This window comes from Neodiprion virginianus, chromosome 2 (assembly GCF_021901495.1).
Source record: "Neodiprion virginianus isolate iyNeoVirg1 chromosome 2, iyNeoVirg1.1, whole genome shotgun sequence".
NCBI classification, from domain to species: Eukaryota; Metazoa; Arthropoda; class Insecta; order Hymenoptera; family Diprionidae; genus Neodiprion; species Neodiprion virginianus.
Genome location: NC_060878.1, coordinates 6,153,647 through 6,170,722, shown reverse-complemented (window position 1 = coordinate 6,170,722; position 17,076 = coordinate 6,153,647). Strand labels below are relative to the sequence as shown.

Below are 17,076 nucleotides of genomic sequence, written 5' to 3'. Positions count from 1 at the left end.
TTTAATGACTATCCGTATATTAATAATTAATTATCAACCATCGACGCATCGATGTTGAGTTAATTTTTCTTCAACAAAAATCTACTGTCGGGGTGAAAATAATTATCATCACCTGGATGGAAATTGTTGAAAAAAAGGGTAAGATAAAAAAAAAAAAAAAAAAAAGAACGACAAAAAAACAGCAACGACTAAAACCGAGGAATCGAAACTTGCGTGTTTCGGTAACCGATTTACTTCTACGAAACTTTGACCGTTCGTCACACGTCAGTCAGTCGTTATATTACCGAACACGCGCGAAAAGCAAAGTGTATTAAATATCAGAGGATATTCAGAAAACGTCAAAGGAAAGAGGGATAAGTTAAAGATCGAGATAGAGAGACGGATGAATGAAACGATTTCCCGAGATTATAAATAGACTCGGAATAATATTTCAAGGATTTATCCGGCGGTAAAGATTAACGATGAGCAGTAGTTCGATATTTACACGCTGCCACAAGTATAATTTTTAACCCTTCGAGGGGCTTTTTTTTTTTTTTTTTTTTTTTTTTTTTACGAACAAATGTAGAAAATCACAAGTGATCTATTTCTATCTAGATCTATAGTTTTCGTGGTTGCGGATTACGATTCTGAAATTCGGAATTACGAAATTCGTAGTGGCGAGAATTGGGCGAAACTTTGAAATATTTTTTGCTTAGTGAGAAAAATTTCATTTGTTATATCAACTAGAAAAATTCAGTAAGACGGGTATCGTTGAAAAAAAACTGTTCGAATATTGTTGGGATTACGAAAAACGAGGTGCGCCCAAACATTTTGCGCTGTCGTCGATCCTTTTTTGGTTATCGCAACTATACTTTTTTTAGTTAAACAAGGCTTTAGCGTCAATTTATTCTTGCACAAGCGTCAAGGGAACTACATTCGTTACTGAGCGAATGAGAAAGAGAAATGGGAGAAAGAGAAGAAAATGAAAGAAAAAAAAGAAAAATAAAAAACACCCGACGCATCTGGGAAAATGCTTTCAACCAAAAGTTGCTGTATATTGTTTTTTTTTCTCGTATATTGTACAGACCTATTATTTATACGTATCCATTAATTTTTTAAACTTATTCTTTCAACCGTTCCAGTCCGTCTTTATCACCCTTTCTAATCTATTGTAATTACAAAGCTTCGCAGTTATACGTAGTTTGTAATTACTATAATAATTAATTGTACGATGATTGGGTGGATTGAAAAAAAAAAAAAAACAATTCTAATCGTTATTCCAGCGCTAAACAGCGTGTTAATAACGATGAGATGAGAAGAGAGAGAAAAGAGATTCGGTGTAAACGAATGCCTGAGATTAAATACGCTAGACGAATATCGGGGAACAGAGAAAAATTGATGAGAAAAACAAACAGCGGCGATCAGCTAACGTCGATCCGTTTTAACGTGATTTCAGGGTGATTCGGATCGCATGACCGTCATACTGCAACACGTGTGCAATTTGCTGTTTCACACGAATTTCGGCATCAATTTTGCGCTCTACTGTGTCAGCGGTCAAAATTTTCGACGGGCTGTTGGCCACATGCTTTGTCCAAGACCGAGACGTCGCCATGACACCACTCAAGTTACCAGTAAGTATAAACATTCATTTCTATTCCGGATTTATGGCTAATAATTTGTGGTATTATTATATTTACCCTTTTAGTCGTAAACAGTGGTAAGGATTTTTGTGTATTTGAAAAACTTTGAAAACATATTTCTTTGGGGTTTATTGCGATTTCTGAGATGGTATACTGATAAGTTTTCGATACCCGAGAGTAACTGTTGCGGTATAACGTAAATTGTTTTGTTAGAAACAAATTGATTGAAAAGAATGGTGAAAATTGAAGGAGTAATTCATTTTCGAAAAAGTTACCCTTCTACACGTGTTCACGTTTTACATAAATAGTAAGTTTTTGGATTCGCTGATTACGAATCTGAAATCAGATTTCAAATATTCAAAATGACGGATCCAATATGGCGGACGAAAATTTCAAATCCGATCGAATTAGGACAAAAAAACTCTGTTCGCGGTTTTTTTGGGTCGCCGATAGCAAATCTGAAATCAGATTTTGAAAATTCACTACAGCGAATCCAATCAGCTTTTTTGACCGGATTCGATCAAATTTGAAATTTCTGTCGACCATATTGGATCCGCGATCTTGACTTTCCAAAATATGATATCAGATTCGTAATTCGTATCTTGTTGTAAAGGTTGACTGAGCGCAATGATTTAATCGGTTCATCAATTAATTCAATGAAAGTCTCTTTGTTTTTCTTCTTCTTCTTCTTTCGCTCAACGAGAGAACAGAAATAATAACATTCACCGCAGATCGTTGAGAAAAATTTGAAGAACGAACGGATGAACGTGTGCAGAATGCAAAAAAAAAAAAAAAAAAAAACTGCAGGAAAATCGTTGATTAAATTACATTCAAGGTTTCTATGAAACTTCGTTACAGAAAACTAATCTCCAAGTGCAATGACGATAAAAGTAAGAACTAGGTAAGTTCCCGGAATATTAGTGAGAAAGAGAAAGAGAGAGAGAGAGAGAGAGAGAGAGAGAGTTAAAGTTAGGGAGATTTGGGGGGGGGGGGGGGAGGGGGCGAAAATTCAAAAATCAATTAACGGTTCCACGTCTCTGCAGGAATGGCTGCAGGCTCGTTTATTCGGCGACGAAAACTCGCGTGGATGAATAATGAATTTGTAACGGAGATGAATTGTCCGGGGAATCTGTTAGAGCGGAAGTGAACTAATTGCATTTTATAGCAAGGTGAATCCAGTGCCGGAAGTTAGAGGAAGAAGAAGGAAAAAAAAAAAAAAAAAAAAGAACAAAGTTTCCAGCCGGTGATCCAGGATACAGTCTCGGAAAATTATCTGGGGGAAAAAACGGGGGGTGATAAAAAAAAATATCCCTATTATTATATATAATATATAATATTCAAGTTCTCGCCAAGCAAGGCGACTTTTACGTAAAGGTAAAGAGAAGGGAAAAAAGAAATAAAAAATACGACAGAACGTTAAAAGAACGACCAGCGATAAAATTGCGGCGATTTTAATTAAGCCGGAAATTGGTTTACACCAGGTATGTATTATTTACCAAATGCACGTAACGAAAAGTCGGGTGACAATTTTGGTTTCAGTCGGTCATTTTTCTCGAGCTCCGGAAACCGGGAATATGATACAAAAAACGATTTTTAATTTGTCTTTCCGAGTGATCGGAATTTCCGCCGGGCCGTGATAACTGATTTCTAAACTACAACGTTGAAATTCAAACAAGTCGATTTCAATACGGGTGACAGAAAAATGGAATGAAAGAATTACCTTTAATTTTTCTTTTTTAATATTTCATCAATTCACTGAACCTCAATATTAAAGATTTTCAGAATATCGTATTTTGTTTTTTTTTTATGTCTTTGTCGAAGTTGCTCTTCTTCTTCTTCCATTCTAAGTTCGATATTTCTAATTTTGCAACGTTGAGGTCGGATTCGGATTAATCAGTTATTCCAATAACGGTAACGGTAATTAACTGAAAACCAATTGTCGAGAAAATCGAATAAATTTTACAAAATTTTATCTTTCTTTTCACCCGCCGCATTCTGTTCGCCAATAAATATTTCGCAACCCCATAAAGAGTGGTAATATCCTCAGAATTTCAACGAACTTTGGCACATTTTTTTTTTTTTCTTTTTTTTTTTAATCATCATCGCAGCCGCAGCCGGGCGTAAAAAAAAATGTCTCGATTTGTTTTTTATTATTTTTGATCTTTGATCGAAAAATCTAATTCCAAGTAGAAAACGAAAAAAAAAGCGTTTTTTACAAACTGTGACTATAGAAAATTCGTCGAGTGTTGCAATTGATTTTGATTATCGTCCATGGTAATGTATTAAGTTTTTTTTTTTTTTTTTTTTTTTATCTTCGCTCGTAATTCGATAATGCCGCGGCGATAACTCAACGTCGAAGAATTGTTTGAAATGTATGATTCTAACGTTCCAACAATAGTTACACTGATTGTAGCAAATTTTTGATTATTACTTTTTTTTTTTTTTTGTTATTTACATAATTCCAATAATACTCACAACCGTTGTTTGCAACGATACAAATTTTATTCGAATCAATATTAGTAATAAACCGTAGCATACGAAGTGAAATATTTGTTGAAAAGTGTGGACGTTTACCGTGAATCAAGAGATAAAACCTCGTCGATCGCGACACTTACAATCAGTACCAACATCTAACAATCAAGGTACAGAGAATATCATCTATTTTGAAACTGATCTATCGGTTATTATCTTGCATATAATCCATAGTACGTATAGACACGGATAGACGCATTTGGTACAAAGGCGTATGTATTCTCGGATAATTGCAACAGAGAGAGAGAGAGAGAGAGAGAGAGAGGGAGAGAGAGAGAGAGGCTTCTGAGATACAGCAACTGAGATATTACATTCGGAAGCGTGTTACAATTAGCCCCGGCTCTCGCGAGTTCGGTGGGTTTACGTTTAATATATACCGTGTGTACCTATCGTACAAACGCAAACACAAACACAAGCACAAACGCAAACGCAAAATGTCCGGGAGAGTCGGAGAGACCACCTCGCACAGCTTTGGAAGCGGAAACCGTGTAACCACGAAGCGCAAAACTAACCGCATCAAAGTCTGTATTGAATTATGGAATAGAATAGATATCCCCCACCCCCTCCAATTACCGAGGGCATGGTCTACCAATTAACCATGGCTTCGGTTTATTCTACTTCAACGTGTCATTGATATCGTCGTAACTTTCAAACGCCAAACTTCGTGCCTTTTATTAGAGAGAGAGAAAGAGATCTCTCATGTTTTAAGCTTGTTAGATCCGAATTAAAAATTTCAGTCATATACTCGATATTTTCAGGCCTTTAAATCTGAATCTAAAGTCGGAATTGTCAAATTAAAAATCACCGAGTTTCTTCAACCGAATCAATTCGCTGTTTAACCCTTTTTGCATTTCGTTACATAAAATTTGGATCGAGCGTGCAAACAAGTTTTTTATTGTTCTCTTAACTGGTACGATAATTTATTTTTTATACGGTTTTGGTGGTTTTGATTACGGTCGGAAAGTGTGAAATTCATCCTAGCTCACAAAAAGTGATATCCTGGATCAGCGATGAGTTGTAAGAATCTAAAAAAAATAAAATAAATAAATATATCTAGGTAAGAATCGCAGAATAATCTGTCTCTCGGTTTGCCTAATCAAAACTGATTGTTTAAATATTGTAAAACATCGGCAAAATTAAGGCAGTAAGGAACTCTACGAGGTGTTTGAAAAATGTGATAAATTATGGTTAACAGGGAAGAATCCCTCTGACCAAAATTCATCAACGACGATCACGCGTTCAAGTATATCGGATCTAAATCCAATCTGGCACGATTTGAAACAACGTAAATCCGATCCGTCGTTGTCTAGACGTATAACGTAGATTGGAGGTGTGCCTGTCGCAACATTAGTTTAAACTCGAGAGTATGACAGGGTGGCTTAATCCAATTAAACAGATCCACTTCAATCAACCACAGAGCGTCGGTTAACTCTTTCGACTGCCGTTGAAGCGTATTTGCTAAGAAACGACGAAACGGCCGTTTTTTTTATTTTTTCAAATATCTTTGTTAATTTCGATTTAATAATCCTGAAATAATTTTGAAAATAGTAAAGCAGTCCGATGAAAGTTTTCACCGAACAATTTCGTTTGAAAGACTTATTTATTATTTAAGCATGAAAATTGAAAAACTCTATTTTTGAAGAGTGTAATTATTGAATATTTTGATCGATGAAAAATTTGAAACCGTTGAGAATAATGATTTTTGTTAGTTGCCGTGCAGGTAAATCTCGCTATTTCCCTTTTCTCGATTCCCTGGCCAATCATATTTATTGTTAGTTACGTCTCCTTTAAACATTTCACAAATCGAGCGTAACGGTCGTCAGAAATTAATTTACATGGGGCATTCCACGTCAAAACCAACGGGCGGTCATCGGAATTCTGACGAGCAATGGATTTTTTTTTTTTTTGTTTCTTTCGGTCGAAAACAATACCTCCAATTTTTCAAAATTCAACCACAATTTTGCAAAAGTGTGGCGACCTCGTGAAGTGAAGTAATATTCTTGACACGAAGATTCATATCATCGAAATGGATGAAACTTATTGTAAGATCAGAGATTTGAGAATTTCGAGGGGCCGATGGATCGATGGATCGACGTGGAACCTCCTGTACGTACGTCTAATGATCCGAAGAGACGCGATCAAGATTTCCGTCCGCAATTCAACCGAGATCCGAAAGTCTTCCTCCCTCTACGCTGAGAGGGAAGGAATGTCAAAGCTCGTGATAAAAAAAAAAAAAAAAAAAAAAACTTACCAGACGAAGAATTTGATCAAAGAGTTTTCATGATTACTACAACGCTGAAAATGACTGAACTCTTGCGTGAAAATTTTCCAAACTATTTTTCCCTCTTTTCCAAGCTCTTTATTCGCACCGCAGCCACGCAGATTTATCCTTAATCGAAAGCGCTGCACGCGATATGAAAACACGATAATATTATGCTCGTCTCGCATCCACGTCATGATGGATTTGTGCGTCGTTCGCAAAGAGGAAGCCATGAATCTCTCGTCTAAGCCTCGCATGTGCGCGTGTCACGTGCTTGTGTGTGTTTGATACGATCGGTGGTGTGACGAAATTAATTTTAACGATTCCAAAGATACGCGGAAAGACGTGCAAAGTTTAAAATTAGGTACATCGTAAAAAGAAAAAACAAGAAAAAAAAAAAAAAAGAAACTTCTGCCTGCGATCCTTTGAGCAATTTCGTATCTCCAAATTTCAGCTCCTTTCATCTCCTTTTTCCACTTCATCTTCTCTTTTTTGCGTCTCACTTTTTTTTCTCGTCAGTCCGGGAAAAGTCAGCGTTACCCAGACTGTCAGATCTATTCTTTCTTCGTTCTTATCGAAGGTGCGGTATGTGCTTTTTTCTTTTTTCTTTTTTTTTTTTATTTGTTCGTCATTCTTCGTTTTTCTTCGCAGAACCGAGTAAAAATTTTCAACCCGCCCAACGAAACTCCATTCGATTTCCGAACTTGCGATTGAATATTTCTTTCTTCTTAGGATAATTTTTTCATCGCCGCGCTGCGCGAAGGATTCAATCGAAAGTCAATTAATCAAAAATCTATGAGAAATATATATTTCTTTTTTTTTTCTTTTTTTTTTTACCGCGACGATATCGAATATCGCGATGAATTCAACGCACGTCGTTAATTTTTCGGTACTGAACGGTATTGAAAATTTAACAGCTCTTTTACACGAGTGATTTCGATCGATCGCAATTTTTTTTTTTTTTTTCTGTTACGCAGTGTATTGGAATATAAAATTGAATGAAAAATTTTAACGAGTCGGAAATAATTGACAACCGTTATAGATGATTCCTTGTTGAAGTGACAAGCGACAAACTCGTGTTTTCGTGAAAAAGTGATTGTGAAAATGTGAAAACAAAATCAATTTCAATCGACGATCAATGATAAAGTTTCCAGGTTGAAATAAATAAATAAATAAATAAATCGTTCGGCTATTAATAATCCAGGATCCCTCTGAATTTGCCAAGGATTCCACGTCGTCGGTCCAAGTGAACAATTTTAAAACCTTGCGTTGTTCCGTCACGTGACTCGATATTACATTTGTTATAGGCAGTTTTCTAGGCAACAACGAGGACGATGAAGTCCTGAACATTTCTCGAAACTTGCGATTTCGTTAGGAAAATGAAGAACGAGTGGGCGGATAGGCGAGGGTAAATAAGTAAGAACGGCTCTCCCAGCACGAACTCGCTTTGCACCCGAGACGCGTAAAACATAGGGCATTAATAACGCGGGGGTTTTATAAGTAGGCGAGAGACGTGTCTCGCCTATTTTTATCGAATACCGTTTTCACGGATTTAAAATTCATCAAGTTTAAGTGTCGATGAGATTCCAGGGATTAAATTTTCATCTCGTATCGCGGGCAACGCCGTCTCCGTCATCGTCGATGCCAATTATTATATATATATATTACACACTGACAATGTGAGAAATTTTCAGTTTCCTATGTTATAAAATCTGGAGAAATTTACAAGAAACTTGGTGCATATTTATTTTACATACATGTATTATGTGCACAAAAATTCATTTTTTTTTTTCAACTTAAAGGCGTTTCAAATCCATCGAGTGGATAAAAAAAATATAAAAAGAAGAGCGCGAGAAAAATTCTTTTGGAATATAATCGAAGAAAATTAAATAATTAATTATCGTTTATACCTGACGGAGGATTTCTTCCTTTCCTTTTTTCTTTTCCGTGTTTTCTCGAAGGCAAAAAATTCGTACAAAAAGAGAACCGACTCCCTGCGAATGGAGATACAGAAATGGTCGCCAAGTATAAAATCCCATGGGATTTATTCCCCTTGGCCGGTCAACCGCGATCGCTAGCCGAAGTCGATTTTTCACCGAAGAAGGCAGGAATAGACCATACATATCGTCGGATTCCTCGTCGTAAACTGTTTACCGATAAATATACATACATATATACATACATATATGTGTATATATATATATATATATGTATCATGTATATCTGCAGGCGAGTATATTGTCAAAAGGTAAAACCGCGAGTCGCTTTATATACTCGCCTATTTCGCCGCGGTAATGCGAAAAACGTTAAGGTGTCGCGATTTCAGATTTTACTTCAGCCTTTCAAGTCCCGTTTACCGTATATTATAAAAGTTATAGTAATAATATATATGCAGACAGTATTATACATATAAGGTAATAAATACCTATGTAAGTAACCAGAGGATGTATCGGTAAAAGTGTCCGGATTGTAAATGAAATACTAAATAGATCTAACCGGCGATTTTCAAAAACAAATAAATCGTTCGATCGATTTTTGTAAGCGCTTTCGAATTTCCGAAAATGAAATTAAAGAATTTCGGATGATTTATCGGAAAGATATTTTTACTTTCGCAGTTTCGATGCGTAAAGGAGTAAAATATTGGCGAATGGATCGTGCGAAAGAGTTTAAGAGTCTTAAGAGTCGTGACTTGAACAAAGAAAAAATAAAAACGTCAACGGAAAATCGTACGAAAATATTGATATTAACAAATACGTAAAGATAATCAGATTTTTGATGAAGGAAAATCAATATTTCAAACCAATTTGGCACAAAATTTATAATAAAAAAGCAAGTTGCACAAATCGTGATATAAATATTAAAATGGGAAAGAAAAAGTTAGAATCTTAAAGTTTTCCCACGATTTTTTAATACGATTAAAACCTGGGACTATATATATATATATAATTTTTTTCAATCAATTTGTTCCTAACAATAATAATTTACATTATACCGCAATAATTACTCTCGAGTATTGAAAACCCGTTGGTATACTGTAAGAAATAACAAAAAACCGCAAAGAAATGTGTTGAAAATTTCTCAAAACATACAGAAAGTGGATGTAAAAAATAGTCGGTAACTGGTAAAAATAACATACTTGTGAATATGACTCTAAGGAAGACCGTAAAGTCGATCGTAATCGCTTCGACAAACAATCCATTTTCTGGTATTATAATCGAGCAATCAAATTATACGATAGTGAAATTTCCTCGGTTAATGAAAGTTTCCTCGGAAATGTCGAATATCAGACTCGCGTTATTTCATCATTTTCTTGTTGTTATTATTATTGTTATTATTGTATATCATACACGCGTTTGCTCAACGTTACGCGATGAATTAGTGAAATTGACAAGTGAAAGAAAAATGTGAATATTGATTTTTAAGCCAGTCCTTTTTTTTTTTTTACTATGTTAAACTCACTTACATTTTTCGACAAATTCCGCGAGACGATTCGTCGCCTGAACTTCGAACGAGTCGACGATGTTTTTCTTCCAAAAGCACTTTCCGACACTACGGGTATGAAAAAAAAATAAATTCCAAAAAATCACAAAAATCACCGTCATTTGGAAAAATTTTGCCTGTTATAAAAAATACTGATGAGGGTAAGAAAAAAAAAAAAAAAAAAAAAAGCGGCTAAATTCGCGGAGAATCCTTTTCATGACATATAAGTGATGCCGCGTCAAATCGAACGGGAATTGACCTTAAGATTTTTAAACCAATCGCAACCGTTCGTTACGCCAAAAAATGACAACGCAATATTTTCTGAAATTCGATCTGGAATTTTCAATCCGGAATTGTGGAAAATAATTCCAATTTTTATAAAACATTGCAATGCAATTTCCAAAGTGAAATAGAAAAAAAATTCATTTCTCTTTGTCGATATATACTTTGCGTGATGAGAAAATTTTATAAAAAAAAAAAGAAAAAAAAAAGAGAGAGAGAGAGAGAGAGAGAGAGAGAAAGAAGCAGATAAAAATAAATATAAAATTTCACTACCAAATCCGTCAGACGTTGCGTGAAATTTGTAATTTCGTTCTTTAATTTATTGTTACAAAAATTACCGTTGCTAGAGAAGATTTCAACGAGAAAGGAAGAAGAAAAAAAAAAAAAAGAAAAATGCAATTACAAGATTTTTCACCGCACACTAAGTAAGTTTTGCACAGTTTTAGGAAAAAAACGGGGTGAAAATGACAGTGTGAAAAATCGTCGCGACGGAAAAACCTGCGACTCGATACGGACGGACAAAAAAAGGGGTTACTTATATATAATATACATACATATATATATACATATGTTCGTGTAAAACAACAAGGCTATAGAATACAGAGGAAAAATTCGGTTTCGACGTCGAATTGAAAACTTGATACGTATACTAAATATGTGTATACATATATATATACCAGACCAGCCGAAGATATTTGCGATATTTTGCAGACATATTACGTATCTTACAATGTACACTTATTGTGTGTGTGTATATATATATATATATATATATATACATACATGTAAGTCGAATGGAATACGGTACAAGAAATACCCTGTTAAAGGGTGAAAACTTGAGAATGGAGACTTTTTTTTTTGGGGGGGGGGGGGGGGATTTTTTATTTTTTCCTTTCACTTTATTTTTTTTTTTTTTTTTTCTTGGTGCCTTTCTCTCCTCCTTCATACCCTTTATTTTTTGAACCACCCGGGGGAAATTGAATTCACGGGGAGTTTATTGTTCTCGAAGCCTTTTGCGAATCCCCCCGGTGAGAACCCGATCAAAGAATCCGAGAAGAAGTGTTTATCATGCGGAGCTGAAAAAGTTCCGCTCGATATACTTTTGGAAAAAATTTTCCCTTTCAAAATGGGAACATTCGAAAGTTTAATGTTTGGTAAGTTTTAATTTACATAAATCGACTCGATTCGTATTACAGATGTTCAATTCTCAATGCGTGTTTTATTTGTACATATATATGTGTGTATAGTATATATATGCCCTCGAATTAACGATTCGCACAAAAAATAGAAAACATTTCGTCGGTTTTTTTTTTTTTATTTCTTCTTCCTCTTCTTATTCTTCGTACACTTTTAATTCCGGCACGCTCGACCGTTTCGTACGTATCACGTGTGTTGAACATGAAAGTCAATATTAACATATCGATATTCGAAATTCCGTAGAGATTTTCCTGACTCTCCCATACAAGGCCAAACTTCTCAAAACCTCCAAATTTACCTCAATTTTTTAACGATTATTTAAAAATTTAAAGATACAACGACGATCGACATCGACGAATAACATTCGTCTACGACTTTGCGTTTTTGACTGATAACTCTCGGTTCGATTTCAACTTTCTACTTTACGCGGGAAAAGCAACGCCTACTAAGGTTTGTGTGATATAAAAAAAATTTTTCAGGCATTAGACGCTCGATGCTACCTTCGAAAATCGAACCAAAAATTATCGGACAAAACACAAAGTTACAGACGAATGTTATTTAATGATCGTTGTTGAGAGTATTCGCAGCGCGTCGTTGAAATTTCCTCAGTAGTAACGTAATTCGGAACTCCTATTATTTTTGAAAAATGGATCGGTACACGGTTGACGAGAAGATCGAAATTTGGTTCATCCGTCATCGTCCTGTTTGCATATTTCGTCTTTTGAATGCGAAGGTCGACTGTAAAGTATTTTTTCGCAATGTCGTGTATAAAAATTCGCGGTGAGAAAAAAAAAAGAAAAAAAAAACCAGGATGCTTCTTTCTTCGCTTTCATATATTATACATATACATATTATGACATGTAAATTATACACAGATTGAAAATTTTATGGGCTCCCAGCCTGCACTGATGAATAATTTGCATTTTTGCACTTTATAAAGTATCTTCATACTTTACGAGTGGCGCGTGTAAATTTATAAAGAAAAAAAAAAAAAAACAACACAACGAAAGTCGAATGAAAATTTTTTGCAGAAACTGATCCGGAAAATTCGCGGCGAAAAGAAATTTTCCTCAATTTTTTCTTCCTTTTTTTTTTTTTTTTTTTTTACCTTGATTCCATGAAAAAATAATTTAGCTTCACATTGAATGTGAAAAGGTATCCGCTGATTAATATTTAACAAAAAAAAAAAAAAAAGTATCGAGAAGTTCCTCCGAGTAGAATAAACTTTTTTCAACATTCGTAAAGTCAAATAACGGACAATTATTTGGTAGACTCTATGAACTGAAATTACTGCGATATTCGATAAAGATTTCTGCAAAGATATCTCTTTGTACTTGAGTGATTGATAAAGAAGGGGAAAAAAATTTGAAAGAAAATAAAAAGATTTTGAAATTACCGCGTCTGTTTCAAAATATTTCCCACATACTTAAGACGCACGTATGGGTATGTATTTTCAGAGCGATACATAGTAGAGAATCCCTACCTTACCTACGGGTTATAGGGTGAAAATACGCAAGGTATTCATAAGCCGGTAGCCAAGGGAGAAGAGCCAAAAATTCAACATCGAAGATCCTCGAGGCGAGCCGCAGCTGGGTTCAATTTGGTGAAAATTTATCTGTCATTGGGAATGACAGACAATTCGATAAGAGAGGCTTTTCACCCGCGAATATAAGTTTGAGTGGTGAAAAAAGCGGAGTAGCTACGCGACAAATCGAGAAACGCGATTTAAAATCGAGGTGCGAAACTCCCTTCGAACAATCAGATCAATTCGATGAGATTAAATTTATTCAAACGATCAGACTGACGGGTGTCTTATGTTACATAAATAAGTAGGTATATATATATATATAATAGAGAAAACGAAGAATCGGAGAAGATCGTTCATTTTTATTTATTTATTTATTTATTATTGTTATTATTGTTATTACTATCGTCAAACAGTGAAATTTAATACGTAATCAAGATTTTCGTAACTTTACAATATTATCCAATCAATGATGTATAATTTTTTTTTACCATCGGAGGGAAATGGAATATTTTCAGTAAATTTTTCGTACGGATAAGGAAATAAGAATGAAAGTAAAAAATTTCTGACGAGAACACTCTGACGTTTTTAACGAAAACGAAAAAATGACAGAGTTAATTGCACAGACTGAATTTTCGTAAAATTGTACGGAGATAAAGGTTGTACGAATTATTATTCCAACAGTCACTTCGAAGAAAGTGACAAGTTTCGAACCTTCTTCGTTTTTGATTATCAATATTCTTACATCGGGAATTCTTGTAATTCTGATTTTCGGTTTGTCTGATTTTTCGCACCGACTCGTCGAGTAAACTACGCCGTGTGAATATATTTTAATTTTCCCGGAATTTTGCACCATCGAAACGTTTTTCTTGCGTTAGTTGCGATAAGAGTTGGGATAATAAAAAAGAGAAAACAAAAAAAAAAAAAGAAAAAAAGGAAAAAGGCTGCCAATTTCTGCCAACCTCGAATGCCTCGATTCATCGATATTCCGCAATATTGCAAATGGATTTTTCTCCCGATATTTTTTACACTTAAAGACAAATGTCTAGTGGGATTACTTCTGCGGCGGGGGGGGGGGGGGGGGGGGCACGCGATAAAAATTCAAACTCGAGGGTCAAAGGTCAGAGTGCGAGAGAATGAAGCTGTGCGATATAATACAAAAGAGGGAGAATAAATTTCGCGAGCCTTAAAAATAAATTTCATGCGAATGCTAAAGCGTCATGACCGTGGTACCGAAAAAAGGTTCGGTTGTTAAATTTTTCACGTTCGAATTTGCGCGTGAAACTGTTCGATAATGAAGTGAAATTTCAAACTATCACTCCGAGCTTTAACAACGCGACGACGTAAATATACGTACGTAAAATAATAATAATAATTATAATGATGATAATGATGATAATGATAATAATAATAATAATAATGATAATAGTCGCGAATGTGGGAATTAAGAGGAGGTCGCATATTTTAAGGATTATTCCGATGCGTTGAACGATATTAAATTATCCTCAGCGGAAAAATTGAAACCACGGCTTAAAATATGTCACGGGACGTACAATCCGAACGAAAAGTTAGTCCCGGTGAGAATATTGAACGATTCGCGACGAGATGAAAATCTGAAAATGGATCAATCGTAACTAGATTCATAAGATAATTAGCTCCGAGTGATGATAACGGTCAAAAAGTTGTTTACAAATTGTTTGGGCAAAAATTTGCGTAACAAATCTTTGGTGAAATTTTTGTTTTACTTCGTGTAAAATTTGTTCAGCGAATTTCTGAATACGTTTTTTTTTTTTTATTTCTTATTTTTTTGCAATTTTGAAAATTGGGCAAAACAAAGTTCCGAATTTTTCGATCGGTTTTCGTAAAATGGTCATACGTTAGAACGAATAAGTTTTACAGGCATGAAACAACGTTGTATAAAAATTTTTGAATCACGGTATTATTCAAAATCGTCGATTAATTTGAAACAAAAATTCACAGGTGTTCGGAAAAATCGACGAATTCATTTTGTGCGAAACTGAAAATAAAAAAGTTTCACCGGAGATTTGTCGGACAAATTTTTGTTTCGACTATTATTCAACAAGTTTTTGGTTGGAAAGATAGGTAAATGAAAAAATGAGGCAGATGTTGAGATTTTTTTCGATAAACTTGAGTGTCTCTTTCCTTCACGTCCGGATTTCGGGATTGTTACATACTTGGGATCGTGATATGATATTAATGATGAAAATTGAACTTTTTTTGACTCGGATTTTCTCACGAAGCACTCGATGAACGAGGGTGAAAAATAACGTAACATTTCCCGGTGTTCCGACTTTGAAAAGTTTCGAAAGCGCCTGATTCCGAATTATTCGACGGAGAATGTCGAAGCAAGGAAGTGAAACTTTGAAGAAACGACAAAGTTTCAAACGGCTGGAAATCCGAAGGCTCAAAGTTCCGACGGAGAAAAATTGGAAAAAATAAAGTCTCAATGGAGTAAGATTTCGAAAATTAAAATGTAAAAAATCGGTAAATCGGAATTACCAGAATTCCGAAAGTAAAAACGTCGGTAATGAAAAACGAAGAAAGTTCAAACTGGCGAAATTTTACCCAGCCAGAAATTCAGGGAACCGAAAATCTCGGATCGTTCGAAATTTCGTTGTTTCAGATTTTCAAATTTTCTCCTTATTTTCGCACTTGCGTAAATTTGTCCTTTCGTCAAAGTTGAATTTCTTTTCATCAAATGTCACGACGAAAAAATTCGGAACTTTTCGAATTTGGAATTTCAACCGCGTCCCAAAATTTTGCAACTTCGTCCGTAAGCCGCTGTCACATTATTATCATTATTATAATCGTAAGTCGACGAAGACTTACTTTTACTTGCTTTTCGCTGCATTGAATATTAATATTAGCCTCGCGGTTACCCCGCTTTAACATATTTTCTATTTCTACGACGCATAAACGTGGATTAATAATTCTGTTTCAGTGTCCGAGTACGTGAGATCAAGCGGTTCGCTATCTCGACGTCGCACGGTTACGATGAACGGATCTTGGCGAGACGCGCACGAGCTTCACGCCATGTCGCAGAAGTGATGATTGATTGTAAATGGAAAGAAGAGCTTTGAAGGAACAAGGAATGGTTTTAAGACAAGGATGCTCCCCTCTGCTCGTAATTTGTCGATCGGAAGTAATTGTTTTAATTTTCACGAGGGAAAGTAAAAGAGCGGAAACTTGGTACATTAGGAATTTAAACAATTTAAACCCTGGAGGGACTTTTCGGAGGGAAACACAGTTTTGAAAATTTACCGATCCTTAGATCCTGCAACGAATCTGAGAAAAAAATTCAACGAAATGAAATTAGGTTCTGCCAAGATACGATCAAGAATTTGAATAAAAGGTTTTGTAATCGGAACGTTGGAAATGATTAATTAAACATTTATGTTGATATTTCAAACTGTTTTTCACGTCGGGTCGTGAATTTTATATTGAAAAGATGCACGCTTTGTTATTCAAAGAAAAAAAAACCAAAAAAAAATAAATAAGAAACAACAAGTTTGTCGATAGACCGGAACATGAATAAATATCAAAGTTTTACGGCAATGAAAATCGATAAATAATTAGTATATATATAATAACTGCAACTTTTTAAAGTTGATCAAATTTATGGGATGGTAGAAACACCGTAAATAAATGTTTTGTGTTTTTTTTTTCTTTTGCACAGCTTTTTAACTACCGCATTATTGTATCTACGAAATGGGATAAAGAGATGATAACACCTTGTCTGCAAGCAAACATTGTAAATCTATATTGTTCTATATACAACCCCACGTAATGAAAATAGAAATTTACAGCTCTGTATTTTGTTGCGATAAGAAACGGTAAATTATATGTAATACGTTGGGGTGTTTCAGAAATAAATAACATGCGATTTTCCACCACGGGACATCCTGAAAAGTTTGTTTAGGTTAAAAGAAAGGTTCCGTGAAAAGATGAGCGTTCCACGTTGCGCGGAAGATTCTTCAATTTTATACATTTTTTAAATTCATCGAGTATCGTGAATAAATTATTTTTCATCGCTTACATCGATCGTAATATCAATTTACGTCGCTAATAAGACCCGGACTTGTAATATCGAGTCTTCGGCTGACGTTTGAAAAGCGTATCTGACGATATTTTCATTGTTGATTCAATCTCACAAAATAGTT

The 17,076-nt window shown here is 34.9% G+C and overlaps 2 protein-coding genes across 9 annotated transcripts in view; one reads left to right on the top strand and one right to left on the bottom strand.

Moving 5' to 3' along the window:
• Positions 1-16,483, top strand: part of LOC124296886 (neuropeptides capa receptor) — a 29,609-nt gene extending 13,126 nt beyond the window's left edge. The window contains exons 2-3 of the mRNA XM_046747278.1: positions 1,436-1,610; positions 15,858-16,483. Of these exons, the coding sequence (XP_046603234.1) occupies positions 1,436-1,610; positions 15,858-15,964 (282 nt within the window). The 3' untranslated portion in view covers positions 15,965-16,483. The remainder of the gene's footprint in view (positions 1-1,435; positions 1,611-15,857) is intronic.
• Positions 1-17,076, bottom strand: part of LOC124296884 (protein furry) — a 106,848-nt gene that overhangs the window by 47,611 nt on the left and 42,161 nt on the right. The gene's annotated exons all lie outside the window — the stretch shown is intronic.